The sequence below is a fragment of the Chlorocebus sabaeus genome, chromosome X (assembly GCF_047675955.1).
Source record: "Chlorocebus sabaeus isolate Y175 chromosome X, mChlSab1.0.hap1, whole genome shotgun sequence".
Lineage (NCBI taxonomy): Eukaryota > Metazoa > Chordata > Mammalia > Primates > Cercopithecidae > Chlorocebus > Chlorocebus sabaeus.
In genome coordinates, this window is record NC_132933.1 from 102,749,337 (window position 1) to 102,763,511 (window position 14,175).

The following is a 14,175-nucleotide window of genomic DNA, read 5'->3' on the forward strand; positions in this document are numbered from 1 at the left end:
ATGTCTTATTTCACCTAACACTGGTACCCTCAATCCTGTCTTCTCCTTCTACCTCTCCTCCTCCCCAGAGTCAGTTCTTTCTTCTCTGGTTACAAATTTTATTAGGTTTCCCCTACCCTGAAGAATAAAATGCTGTCCCTTTTCCTTGTTATCATTTCAAGCCTTTACCTTTCCTCTCTCTCCTATGACTACCAAAACTTCTACAGTGGTTGCCTTCCCTTGAAATCTATTAGGTTGGTGCAAAAGCAATTGCAGTTTTTGCCATTAAAAGTAATGCAATTACTTTTGCACCAACCGAATAGATTTAGCTCCTAATATTTTTCTGAGACGGCTTTTCAAGGCAACTGCTGTGTTCCTAACTGCTAGGTCATATAATCTTTTCTCAGCCATCTTCCTTCTCCTCAGCCTCTCTGCAATACTTAGCATTACAGACCACCCAGTCTATTATTAGGCAGCTCCAAACAGCCAGACCATGTTCTCTCTCCTGTAAGAGCCAGAAGGGGCAGAGTTAACACCCCAGGCCATGGGTTGGCAAACTATAGCCCAAGGGCCAAATCCTGCCTATCTCCTATTTTTGCAAATAAAGCTTTTCTGGTCACAGCTAGGCTTGTTTGTTTACCTATGGTCTATGGCTGCTTTCATGCCACATCAGCAGAATGGAGTGGGTGCTACAGAGAACACTTGACCCACAAATCCTAAAATATTTACTATCTGGCTTCTTTACAGCATAAGTTTGCCAATCCCTGCCCTACACAATTTTTGAAAACCCAGCTATAGATAAGCCATTCCTCATTTGCTACAGTCACATCCTACTTCATGGCTCATGAATTATTCTCTCTTGGTAACGGCAGCGGCAGCAACATTAACAACCGGCTGCTGTGCTTAATAAGTGCTATTATGTGCTATATCTCATTTAATCCTCACAGCAAACTTCTAACATAGGGACTTTGATTATCACCATTTTACAGAGCAGTAAACTAAGGCTTCCAGGGGTTAAGAAACTTGCTCAAAGCCACAAAACTATCAAGTGGTGGGGCTTGGATTCAAATCCAGGCAGCCTAAAACTAGAGCATCTACTTGCTGTTAACTACCACTGTATACCTTCCACCTCCAGGTTTCCACGTAACTTCTCTTTCAGCTCAAGATTACAGATTTGCCTAGGCCCTATCCTTTAATGCCATAAGGACACACCTCTTACCATCTCTACCTAGTGTCCTTGGCCCTCTGCTTCCTCCACTGGGTGAGAAACCTTCTTGGGAACTTGGTTGAAAGCTGTATTTGTACAGCAACTATACCATTTTTAGTGAGACTGTATATTATTTGGAGTGGCGGGGGAGATTGATGGAGTTTATAGGGCAAGGTGGCACCATTCCACCCCCAGCCACTGTGAAAGAATGAGATCATAAGCTTCTTGGGAGTATGAGCCATATCTTACATACTTTTCTGCATCACCAAATGAGAGAGTAGATGTTTAAGAAACACCTACAAAATGTCTCAGGAAGTCCTCTTCCACATCTTATCTCCTAAAACCCATGCAGTATATATTTAAGAAAAAAAGAAAAAAAACAAACAAAAAACCATCTCCAACAGAAGGGCTCTTCCTCAAAACAAGCACCAAATGGCTAACATCACCTTAAAATGGATACAGTATTTTATAGTGTACAAAATACATTTAAATGCATTTCCTCATTTATTTAAGGTAAGAATTACAGGTCTTAGTACCCTTTACAGATGGGGACATCGAGCTTCTACAAGGTTCACCAGCAATTCATTTAAGGTAGAAAAATAGGAAAACACAGTACCTGACTCAGCTCAGGACTTATGGGAGAGACATACCACAATTTTAGGAGATTTGTTTTGAAAACTAACAGTTTACCATACCTGATAAAAGCCCAATAAGGAGCATCAACAACCAGCCGGAAAAAGCATCACTCACACTGTGAATTAAGGCCCATGTTGACTCTTTGCTTTTATTGGTAATCTAGGGGAAAATGATAAAACATTGGTACACTCTACACACACCCTTTTTTCACTTAAAAACTGTTCAACAAAGAAACACAAAGACAAATCACTGGAGAATAGAGACCAATTTGGAGCTACTTTTCACATAATCTTTAGCTCAACCAGTTTCACTAACAACTTTGAGGTTTACTGAAACCCCACCTTCATCTACAGTATTGTAATGCCCGCAAATCCCTTATTCAGAGCTTCCGCCCAAGCTGCTCATTTCTTACAGCATCAACTTGTTTTGCTTATTGCAGTGGTATCTTTCTGTCCTGGACATCAGATATTCCAAGGACAATCTCTTGACTCACAGCAAATAGTTTCAATGTTTTTCAAATAATAAACAAACACAGGCTTATTTGAGTGATAAAAGTACAAATTGAGGCTTAATACCTGGGGGCTGTGGTTCAGGTCAGGCAAATTCCCAGACTTAATCCCACAAACCTCTAATTGTACAGTGGTCACAGATACTAAGTGATAGCAACAATGTATCAAAAACCTGCTGGTAACATCAAGGCTATCAGGAGGTGCAGAAAGTTTTATCTTTTAAGTCCTAGACTTAACAATTTAACCCTTCAGGGCCTACATTTTAAAAATCAACATTCTGACAGTTTTGTCACTGGTACCTCCCCTTTCTCTGTACCTCTATTTCTTATCTTTGAAATGGCAACTTAGTTACCCCACCTTATCTACAGTAACATCACAAGCAATCAATTATTCTGAAAATTTCAAAAGCATTTTTTAAAATAGTTTTGACCTGTGACTCTAAGTTTCCAATTTCAGTACTGGAAAGGAACAGTTACATTTTTCCCTGTGACACTGTTTCCCTTCTGATAATGAACAGTTAATGCAAAAAAAAAAAAAAAAAAAAAAGCTCCCTTGGGCTATTTGATAAACACAATTTAACTGGTTTTGGATTACTAATTGGCATCATTTGCCTCAGATGCAACCATTAATATAAAAGGAAGTGCACATTTGTCATATCACAGGTGACTCTCATAATCTGGATAATATGTTGAATATGCAACTGATGACAAACTGGTAAATTACAGATGGCAGAAATTCTAAAGCCTGCCTGATGAATTGATACATAATGATAAAAAGAATATGTGTATATGTTCCCAAATGGCAGAAATCTTATGAAAAACATGAAATGCTTTATAGTGATCAACTTTTTGAGTTGTGGCAAGAAAACTCAGGGGAATCACCAAATATCCAAGGATTAAGAAGGAATTTCTCAAAACCTATACTTGGGACAACCTGACTCCTGGGTTCAGGTGGCGTGAGAAAACCAGTCAGGAGCTGGAAAGGCTTAAGAATGAAAGGCAATCTCCATCTGACTACTCAAGACATTTGCTTGGTTCTAAGAGGAGGAAATCATGAACTTGGGAGAGAATGGGGCAGCTTAAAAAATCACATTTCAAATCTGGAGTCCAAGCAGAAATAGTAAGAAAGAAAAAATAATAATAATATCTATTGTGGGTTGAAGAAGTGACTCACCAGAGAACCACCTACTGAGAATCTCTGGGGTTGGACACCTATTTTTTTTAATAAGCTCTCCATGTGGCCCTACTACAAACCAGAAATTGTGATTCCCTAATTTAAATGATACACAGCAACAAGTTAAAGGCAAATGACCTTGGCAGGTATCTCTGAGAAGTTTTCACAGTACTTCAAAAAGAGAGAAGTGGGGAAATCCTCTTGCTAAATTCAAAAGAACCTGTGCCATAGCAGGTACTTATGTACCATAGCAGGTACCATAGATGGTACTTACGTACCATCTATTACCTATCACATTAAGTTAATGTCCCCAATTTGAATTTAACTGGTCTTGTGGTTTTGTTGGAGTTGAAAGCATAAGTTTACTTTGGTTTTATGGTTGCACAAGAGCAATAATCACAAGGAGTTTACTTTGTAAACTCAGTAAACACTAGGGCTCTGAGATTTTTTTCTTTTATTCCTTTAACAGAAAATCATTTACTTTTCTTTGTTATGAATATCCTGCATTAAGGAAAAAACCATAAAAGAGAGATGAGATGGGAAAGGAAGATCTTTGACATTTATTTTGCCACTTTCCTCCAAGTTTGTTTTCACCTCTCTTCAGAGGCATCTATATCCCTTTTTGCTGTAAGGATCCTTTTTGACTATTTACTATAGGAAGATAAATCATTAAATACAATTTTTAAAATTTAGGATAAAAATTATGTGCAAGTACCAACATGGCACACGTATACATATGTAACAAACCTGCACGTTGTGCACATGTAGCCTAGAACTTAAAGTGTAATTAAAAATCTTATGTGCAAGTTGTCTTTAAAAACAAATTTAAACATGAAACCCTATATTGCCAACAGAAACCAGATTCAGTCACATCCAGGGCTGAAGAAAGGAAAGAATAGAAAGAATATGTATCTTCAATTTCTTCCCCTGTATTTCCTAACACTTACCCAAGTGTCGTCTTTTGTCTTACCTCTCGGTGCCTATCCCGGTCTCGAGACTTCTCTCTCACCCAGTCAATTGTATTGAAATCATCATAGGTCCCTACACCAGGGATTGGCTCCTCCAAGAAGTCCATGATCCTATTTGAATAACCTATTCCTCCACCATTGTACGACTTGTCCTCTGTATTGAACAAGAAACAGACATTAGTACTTCAGAAACTCTTAACATTTTTAACACGTTCTTTTTGGTTCCAAAAGGCAGGCCCTTAAACTATCAGATGACTACAGTTGGGGTTGATAAAGAAATACAGTCACCTGGTAGGAACATCCATTACATTCAGAGGTTTCTGTGGTGTAGGCACAAAATGATGAGTGGCTAAAGGCAGTGTGAATGGAAAGCGACAGATAAGAGTGACAGTACAAAGAGAGAAACAACAGGAGTTGATGTGCAATGGGAAAGGATTTATGAAACAAAAGACAAAAAGGAGGTTGGAGCAGCTTAGGTATTTCAGTTTATGGAAGGGAGAGAAAAGGGTCAAAGGCACTTGCAGCCATATCACATCAAGAACCATTTTACATTTATAAGGCAATAATTCAATCCTATGAAGTGGTTTTTGCCTGACTGGGGACTCCAAATAAAGCATGTGGGCCTCTTCACAAGTTAAGTTCGCTGGAATGTACAAATTTCCCTTCAATAGGTATAAGACTTGATCTCTGACGTAACAGGCTTGTAGGAACTCTAAGTATGTCAGCACAGTCTAAGATTTACAAGCAGAGATTTAAAGAACAGTGCATGATTCAGTGATTAAATGTCCCTCTCTGATCCTTCAACTGGAAGAAACATATCCACCTGCCTACCCACCATAGTCCCTTATTTACTTTGCTTTGGGTACTTTTATTACAATTACTTCTGTGCATGCTTTATCTTCCTTTCTAGACTAGAAGCTCTTTGCTGGTAGCCCGATATCTGATTCATCGTTCCCTTCTCTACGGTGTCTAGCACATATCCAAGAATCAGTAAATATCAGCTGAACCAAAATCTGTTTGATGAACGGTGGGAATGAGGGAGAAAGTTTTAAACTCACAAGCTATACTCACACAAGGCTTAAACTTGACAAAATATTTCAGCAACATCATCTGATGGAATAAGATTTTGCTATTAAACACAAAATACAAAACAGTACTGAGGAATCTATGCAAATGCACACTGGGGAAAAGTGCAGAGTAATGTCATCATTTAATTCTCCCAGCCAAAGCTCACATTTGCAGCACCAACCTTGGCAGGGACAAGGCTTCCTCCAGACTGTTTGGTAATGAATCCCTCTGCAGAGGAGGCCCAAGTGGGCCTGAACTGACTCCCTCTCCTCCCATCTGCATCCCCATCTTCACTGTAAACTCCAAACAGACAACTTTAGCACTCTTATGGGGAAAGTTTGAAGGAACACCCCAAGCTGTACTTACAATTGGTTGACCAATTGTAAGTCTTCTGAATACTTAAGTCAGCACGCCTTTCACAGGCAAGGTGCATATTTGAAAGAAAAAACTCTGCAGAGTCCAAATCATCTGTAGGGTGGGGGTGGGGTGGGGGTGGAGTGGAAAAGGTGAGCAAGTTAATCTTAAAACCCCAAACCAAAGTCCTTTCCATATCTTCATTCGTACCTGACTGTAAAATGGATGGCTGCTGAATCACCAGCCCAGCATTTCCTATCATGTCAGTGTCATACCGATAAAGATGAAAGCTGGTGTGTTTTTGAGAGCTTAGAGGGAAAAAGCCAGCTAGGAAATGAGCGCAGAAAGAGGATAAAGTATGTATGTGTGGAGGTGGGGGAGGGCAAGCTGTTTCAATTCTCAAGTCCCATGCTGACATGAACACAGGACACCAAACAACCAGATATTTACTTTTTAAGGCAGGTTAATGCTCCAGTTGAATTTGCTCTGGTTTAAGAGTTTTCCTTTCAGAAGGGGAAAAACAGGATTTTGTGAAACTGATTTTAAAAATCATCTGATAACTATCTAATGTTACACTATCTATCAAATGAGGCCCCCACCTTTAAGGATATTAAGGCAAAATGAAGATCTGCAACAGCTTCTAGCAGGAAAGAAAGAATCCTATTACATCACTAGGTAACATGAGCACCGCATCCTCCTCCTTTGTAGTCCGGTTTCCTTAGAAACGCAATTGTCAGGCCCCTCTCAAAGAGCAGGCAGTGATTAGAATCCTACAACAGACTGTGTGCGATTCTCCAGACCCCCTGCTCCCGGGGGGGCATGCTTCAGTCCTTGGTCGGGCTCAAGTCTGCTTACCTTCAATCACAGTTTTCTTTTTTTCTGCCTCAAGGAAGAAATAACCTTGGCAGCCCGCATTTGGTCATTTAGGTTGGGGAGCTGTTACAAAAGAAGCCCCAGTCTGAAGTGCTTTAGAAGGGCACTTGCTGCATTCTCTGCCTTTCACAGCAACAAACGCCACCTAAAGAACTACCAGTGTTCCCTGGCGGTCAGAATGTGATGTCACTGCTGGAGTCACGTGACCAGACCTTTGGACCAGCCTGGGAGAAAGGAAGATTTTTAACCGGGCACAGAAGCCTTAAAGATGTAGTCTCATCTAAACAAATGCCATCAAACTGGTGGCAGTCGGGTCAGCTCAGGAAACCTGGGTCCAGACAAGTCTTAATCTTCATTTAGCAGAAAGTCCAAGAAGGCAAAGTAGAAATACCCAAAAGAATTTAGAGTTACAGGGGTCCTAAGTATAAAAGGGAGAAAAGCAAATATAAAAAAGGCTTTTTAAAAAATACACTGGATAGCAACAACGTGGGTAAAGTCTCACAAACCTAATGCTGAGAGAAAGATACCAGACACAAAAATGCACATAACATTCATTACGATTCTATGCCTCTAAGTTCCAAAACAGACAAGCAAGTTATATCATTTTAGAATACAAATGTAAGTGATTACATTTCAAACAGAAGCAAGGAAATGGCAAAAGTAAAGACAGAAGCTATCCAGAGTAGAGGACTGCCGTGTGGGAGGGGCACATGGCAAGGGCAGGGCTTCTGGAATGCTGGTCATTTTTCTTGATCTGGGAGGTGGTTTATCTGAGCGTTCACTTAATAATTATTCTTTAAACTGTACACATGTTTTATGCTTCATGTACAAGTCATAATTAAAGAAAAATGTGAAAAACTGAACTGCATGTGAACTTACTATACAAGGTCGGTTCTTTAACAGCACCTCATCACTTTGAAAACCCAGAGTATAGTCAAGAAAATGAGTTGTTTCTGAGTAGTAATGCTCTACCCAGAAAGCAACGACAACTCTGATACTCATTAATCCAACCTGGATGAAAGTAGCTATTTTAGCCTGACAATAAATTCACTATGATGTTTCCATGGTTTTAAAGGGTTGTGAAGGCTATTTTAAAGCAGGTCTTAATTAATTGCACAATAAGGCCAGTTCGGTAAAGAAGAATAAAACTGCTATCTCCCAACTCCCTAAATTGGGAGGATTCCCTAAGGGAACGTGAAGGACAGCCACTGTTAAACATTAACCCAGTCACAGTGTGCTGTAATAATTGGACCCTATGTGTAGAGCTTTGAAATGGTATTACTCGCATCAATTCTTAAGGTTCGATATGCCCTGAAATGTTAATACAACAAAACTTTATGAAATGTGAGGCATTGCATGGGACCTGTATGCTTTCAGTTCATCATTGTTACATTATCTCACCCACTTGATGAACTAATCTAGCATTAATTAAGGAGAAGGATTGAAAATGAAGTGGCAACTGACTGTATTAAGTGGCCATGAGCTACATTGCTGTAAGAAGCAAAAACCATTTGTGGCCCAACTGTGATTGTCTTATTTGATTAAACTTTTAGAAAAGTATGTCTATCTCACTCAAAGAGGGTAATGTGCCCAACCTCTAAAGCCTCCTTCCAAGTTGCTCATTTGTAAACACAATTTTACCTGTAACAGTATCTGAAGACCACTACAGAATTCACTTGTATCATCTAGTATGATTTACATTATCTGTTAGATTATTTTACACTTTAGCGCTATAGTATTTACCAGTCAATTTAGCAAAGATACTATCTTTTTTGGTACATAAAAATGTATAGTTCTATGGATTGCATGGCTGGTGCCATGTTATTAACTTTTAATGAAAGTTCATGTGTTTCTCAAATGCTTTATCAGCACTTCCAAGGGAGGCACTTTTTTTTTTATTCCATGTACAGTTACTTCCTTTGAGCACTAGAGGGCTGGTGGTTATGATTCAGTCCTCATACTAAATAAAATAAGATTTAATTACAATTTAGATTAAGAAATAAGGCACCAGTATCAGAGTTTGACATGCTTTATTTCTTTTATTCTTTTCTACCCTCCATGCTTTCTCTGGCAAACTTACCATCTTTAGTGTGTGTTCATTATACAGACTGCTCAGTGTAGGTCAATTGATATTATTGTGAAAATCAGATAAAGAAATTCTTACCAATTTTTAATGCATCCTATGATAAAAACGCAATAATAGAATATTTTGAGATAAGCAGAATACTTTCTGAAACACTGATCTGACCAGACTATTTCCCAATTTTTACAATGCCAGTGGCCCCTGCGCAACATTTGAAAACTTTTAGCACATGAAGACCTCTAAATGGTTAACTGGCACAAGTGCAGACTGTGAATTTAAAAATATTCATCCTACTTTTTAGAATAGGAAAAACAATATATTTTAAAATGTATAATAATGATGATGATGACAGCCATTGCTACTATTTTAGGTTTCATCAATAAAAAGGTTTAACTTGTTCACACACTTTCATCAAGATATCTATAGCTGACTTGATGACAAACTGCTTAAGTCATTGGTCATATTCCACATCTAGCTGGTTTCCTTTCTTAGCATTTTTAAAACTTAGTAGAAAAAAATAGGCTGGATGCGGTGGCTCAAGCCTGTAATCCCAGCACTTTGGGAGGCCGAGACGGGCGGGATCACGAGGTCAGGATATCGAGACCATCCTGGCTAAAACGGTGAAACCCCGTCTCTACTAAAAAATACAAAAAAACTAGCCAAGCGAGGTGGCGGGCGCCTGTAGTCCCAGCTACTCGGGAGGCTGAGGCAGGAGAATGGCGTGAACCTGGGAGGCGGAGCTTGCAGCAAGCTGAGATCCGGCCACTGCACTCCAGCCTGGGTGACAGAGCGAGACTCCGTCTCAAAAATAAATAAATAAAAGAAAAAAATAAATTTTAAAAATTTAACTGTCAAGAATGGCAGCAGAAATGATCTACCCATCAACTAATGATGTGCAAAGTAACGAAATGCAAAAGGTTTTTCAAAAAACAATGCATTAAGAGCTAAGTTTCTGGCATGTAAATATGCTGCCAAGGAAGGCAGAGTAAAATTAAACAATGAGCCTACATGTCAGGTTGGGGTACTTAGGTGAGTCTAGATTTTTGTCTCTATAAGAAAAAAAAAGTAAAACTTATTTCAAATTTTGAAGGCATAGTAAATGTTATATATAAAATAACTTAATGTTCTAACAGAAAAATTATTCAAGTTAAAGTACAATTAGATCTCAACTTGAATGACAGAACAAAAAGCCCCCAAAAGGCTAATTTGCATTGCCTGAGTCCAGGAAAAACGTACAGTAAACCAGTCAGAGAAAAAAGTCAACATTGAAACAGCTTTCCCGTAGGGTTATACTCAGGTCTAAGACTTAACAACAGGTCTTTAGAAACACACTGCTTGAATGAGCAGGCATATAAATGAATGTATTTAACTCAGTTCCCATTATGGAAACCACTTTCTAATTTTTTTTCTAAAAATCACATGATGCTTTAAACTGGAAAACCCCTTAAAATACAAGAAAAAAAAATCTGTTGAGAATAATGTTTATTTAAATCCCTAACCAATATGCCATTAGAAATTTACCTAGGGGGCTGAACAGTAACTGATTAAGTGAACTAGTTAAACACTAACAAAAACACAAGGGGAAAAAGGATAGGAAGAAATCTCATGCACAGACCTTGAAGTACTGCTTTAGTAATATTACAGCTGCATGAGGGCTCACTAATTGGCAACAGCCTAAGGAAATAAATAAGCACTCAAAGAAATGGGGCAGGGCTATTGGTATATATCACAGGACTTGAAAACAGTCCCATTAAAAAATGTATTTCAGTTTTACAGGGATATATTGTATTTTTGCAAGGCTGGAACCACATGTATAAAAAATTCAACATCATGCCTAGCACACATCAGCAGATATTCATCCTGTGGTCATTTAAACTTTACTTGCATTCAACAGCAAATACTAAGAGCCTATTATATGCCACTTCTTACTTCCATACCTGCACCCTACTTCCCTTCTTGTACTGGTTCATCCATTCTAGATCTCCCAGTAAGTCACATAAACTCTTTCACATCCCATTTCACCTATTTGTCTGATAGTACATTACAGCAGAAGCCCTGATAATTAATCAACATTTGTAGGAACTTTCTATCTAGCAACTTGTGCCTTCATTTTGCTTCTATTTTGTTTTCCCACTTAACTAAGTCCAGGGTCAAAAAGCAAATGTTGTTGGAGTAGCCCTCCTATCTAAGTCCTGGATAGTATCTATCCAAGACCACATTATGCTTTAGTATACTCTTAGTCGACCACGGGACACTTATTCAGGGCAGCTATTCTGTTGGTATGCATCTATATGCCATACCAGTTTGCTAAATACTGAAATACTTCAGTAGCTACAGATAAATAACCACTTTTTTCCTGAGGACTCTCCTCCCCCACCTCACCCTACCCTAGAAACTCCTGAACTTACCCATGATCCAGCAAATGGAATACCAGGAGGCTCCAGGACACTGCCCCAGTGCTATGTCTGACAGCCAATCTGATTGGGCAGTGCCTGCGTTGTTTTGAATCTCATCCCTGCACTCATTTCATTTAGTGATCCACTGCTTTGGTTCCTGTTTATAGCAGGTTAAAACTTGAAGGTGTCTAACACGCAGGAAGGACAACAAAGAAGAGACTCTATCCCGACTCTGCTGAGAACTAGGCAATAAAAGGGGTGGTGAAGGCTGTGGGAAATGGAACTGCAAGAACCCCAACAAATCTATTATATCGAAATGAAGTTTGAGAGTTATGAGAAAAATACAGGAAGGTTGGGCACGGCAGAAAGGCATAGGGAAAGCTGTGGAGACAAGCATGAATTCAGATTCTAACACCTCCTTCTGACTCTTTATTCCCAGTGGATACAGCTCCATCTTCACTGGGTTGTAGATATTTGCTTGGGGTGTATCTCTTGTAGCCCTCTTATTCCCAGCATCTGCTCAAATCTGGAAGTTCCTGACTCAACTCACTTTCATGGCCAGTGGAACCAGGGTGCTAATTGACAGAGTTATCAAAGTAACCAAAACAGCATGAGGACTTTGGCTTGGTATCTGCAGGCTCCCACTGGACTAAGATGCCACAGAAAGCAATGTAGCAATGAAGTAAAGAGGCTAGATTTGACAAAATTGCTGAGAGGGCTCTCCACAAAAAGTAAACAGTGCCCTACTCCCTTACTTATTCTTCATTCCTTCCTTCTCAATGGTACACATTTATGGGACTATCAAGAGAATGGGGAACGTCATGGGTAGGGAGACACTGCCCTAAAATGCCTATTACATACCACTGTGTTGGGAAATCCTTTGGGTAGCATGATCCTGCCTAATAACTTCTAATTATTGTTTAGAACTGGAATTCTCCAGTTCTGTCCTAAGTCTACATTGGTTTCTATCAATTTCCAAAAGGAAACTGGGCACACGAGACTAGTAATTATTCTTTAGCGGCAGGGGAGGGGGGGTGGAATTTCAAGAGAGAAAAATACCAATCGTGAAATTCTCCTTGGATTCATAGGATTGTGTCATGGACAGAAAAATAAGTTTCAAAAAAGCATATATATATCTCATGTGGGAATTACCCTTAAAGACACAGTTGCACCCATGCACACCAGTGTATGTGTGTTATTCATTGCAGCACTGTTTGTAGTAGCAAAAACCCAGAAACAATAAAATTATCTACTAATAGGGAAATAGTGCAAGGAAAGAAGTAGACTGGTGTGTAGTGAAATAGAAACGTATTCCAGACATATTATGTGAAAAAAGCAAGTCACGAAATAAGAAGAATATGTCTTTTTTATTATTATTATTTTTTTAATGTGTGTCTGTATATGTGACTGGATAGAGAAAGAACTGGAAGGATCATACTGAATTCTTTTCGGTGGTTGTCTCTGGAGTGGGAAGAACAGGGGAGACTTTCACATTTTAAAAACCTGTGTATTGTTTGAATCTTTTATAGTGAGACATATTTATGAGTTATATAAGTGATTTTGAAAAGAAAAAATACTAGCAATGCAACTGGAAGAGTAGAGACAGGACACTGCAAGGAGCAGACCTATGTTCTGGAAGGCAGATTACTGGGATAGTTGTGCACAAAGCAGGTGATAGTTTCTGGTGAACACCAAGAGGGAAAGCCCTGAGAGGAAGGCAGCTTATTCAGTTTTTAAACAAGAACAAAGTGTGATCAGACCTATTATCCTGCCATGAGAAGATGTGGATTCCAATCCTAGCTCCATAACTCACTAGTTGTGTCACCTTGGGCAACTGCCTTACTCTCTGTGAGTTTACAGGTTTGCCATCTGTAACATGAAGGGATATTAGCAAGTATAATGTTGAGGTCCCTTCCAAATTCATACTCTATCATTTAAGAGTTGATTTTTTGTTTGGTCACTCATATATTGGATTGAATGACTTCTGAGAGGCCCTTATCTTTAAGGAATTCCAAATGATATTTTGATTGCATAGCTAACTGAGAATGCTCTACTGGCAAGATCATAAAATGGTGCTACCAATCATTAGAAAAGAAAGGTAAGACTCAGCTCATCAGCGAGGTACAGGACTATCTAGTATCTCACTGAGACCCAACATTTCTGGCATATGGTTAACTACACAGAGCTATACCCATATGGCTATAGTATCTCTGGATTACCTGGTAGCCTCAGATCCTAGAAACATATGGTGCATACCCCCTGAGGCATTACAGCAACCCCTTCCTCTACCATGTGTCATAAATTGGAACAAAGTGGAGCCAAAAAATATATTTCCTTCAAGAAGGGACCAAAGTGGTTTTATCAAATGAAAATGGGGGAACCTCTGGATTCAGCTCCTGCAAGCAAAGAGCTTAGAAGTTATTACTCTCATCCTTACAAAAACAAAAGGTTGGATAAACCAAAAAAAATCAATGATCTTTCTTGGACCCATTGGAGAACTGAGGTTGCAGAGGAAACTGCCACCCTAAAATCTGAAGAGACAAGCTTATTCAAAGAGATCTGCTTACCTGGAGTAGAAATGGCTGGAGCTGGTAGAAACACAAATGGCAACTTGAACAAGCTGCTGAAGGCTGAGTGTGGACTAGCGTGAGTACAAAAAACTCCTGGGGACCACAGTCTTAGCGGAGCTCCTACACCAAAGCTCTACCTCCAGGAACCCCACCAAGTTCTCACAGTGAAGATCTAAGAATCCCTCCTGGCTCTGACAAGGGGAGGGAAAGAGATATCATTGTGAAATTTGCCAGAGATTTCTCTGGCCTCAGGGGAAAATACTTTACCTGAGCCTTATCCTGGTTGGGAGAAGGACATTCCTCCCACTCCCATCCCCTCTAGCCTTCTTATCTCACCTAAAGCAGGGGAATATACTCAA

At 39.4% G+C, this 14,175-nt stretch overlaps 1 protein-coding gene across 4 annotated transcripts in view; it reads right to left on the reverse strand.

Moving 5' to 3' along the window:
* CLCN5 (chloride voltage-gated channel 5) overlaps positions 1-14,175 on the reverse strand; it is a 162,412-nt gene that overhangs the window by 24,765 nt on the left and 123,472 nt on the right. For 3 of the 4 annotated variants that reach the window (XM_007991720.3, XM_007991719.3, XM_037994925.2), the window contains 2 exons: positions 4,475-4,626; positions 1,882-1,981 (listed from right to left, as the gene is read on the reverse strand). In XM_007991720.3, coding sequence (XP_007989911.1) covers positions 1,882-1,981; positions 4,475-4,626 — 252 coding nt within the window. Of the gene's footprint in view, positions 1-1,881; positions 1,982-4,474; positions 4,627-6,749; positions 7,226-14,175 lie in introns of those variants that run through there. The other variant, XM_007991721.3, reaches the window with a different exon arrangement.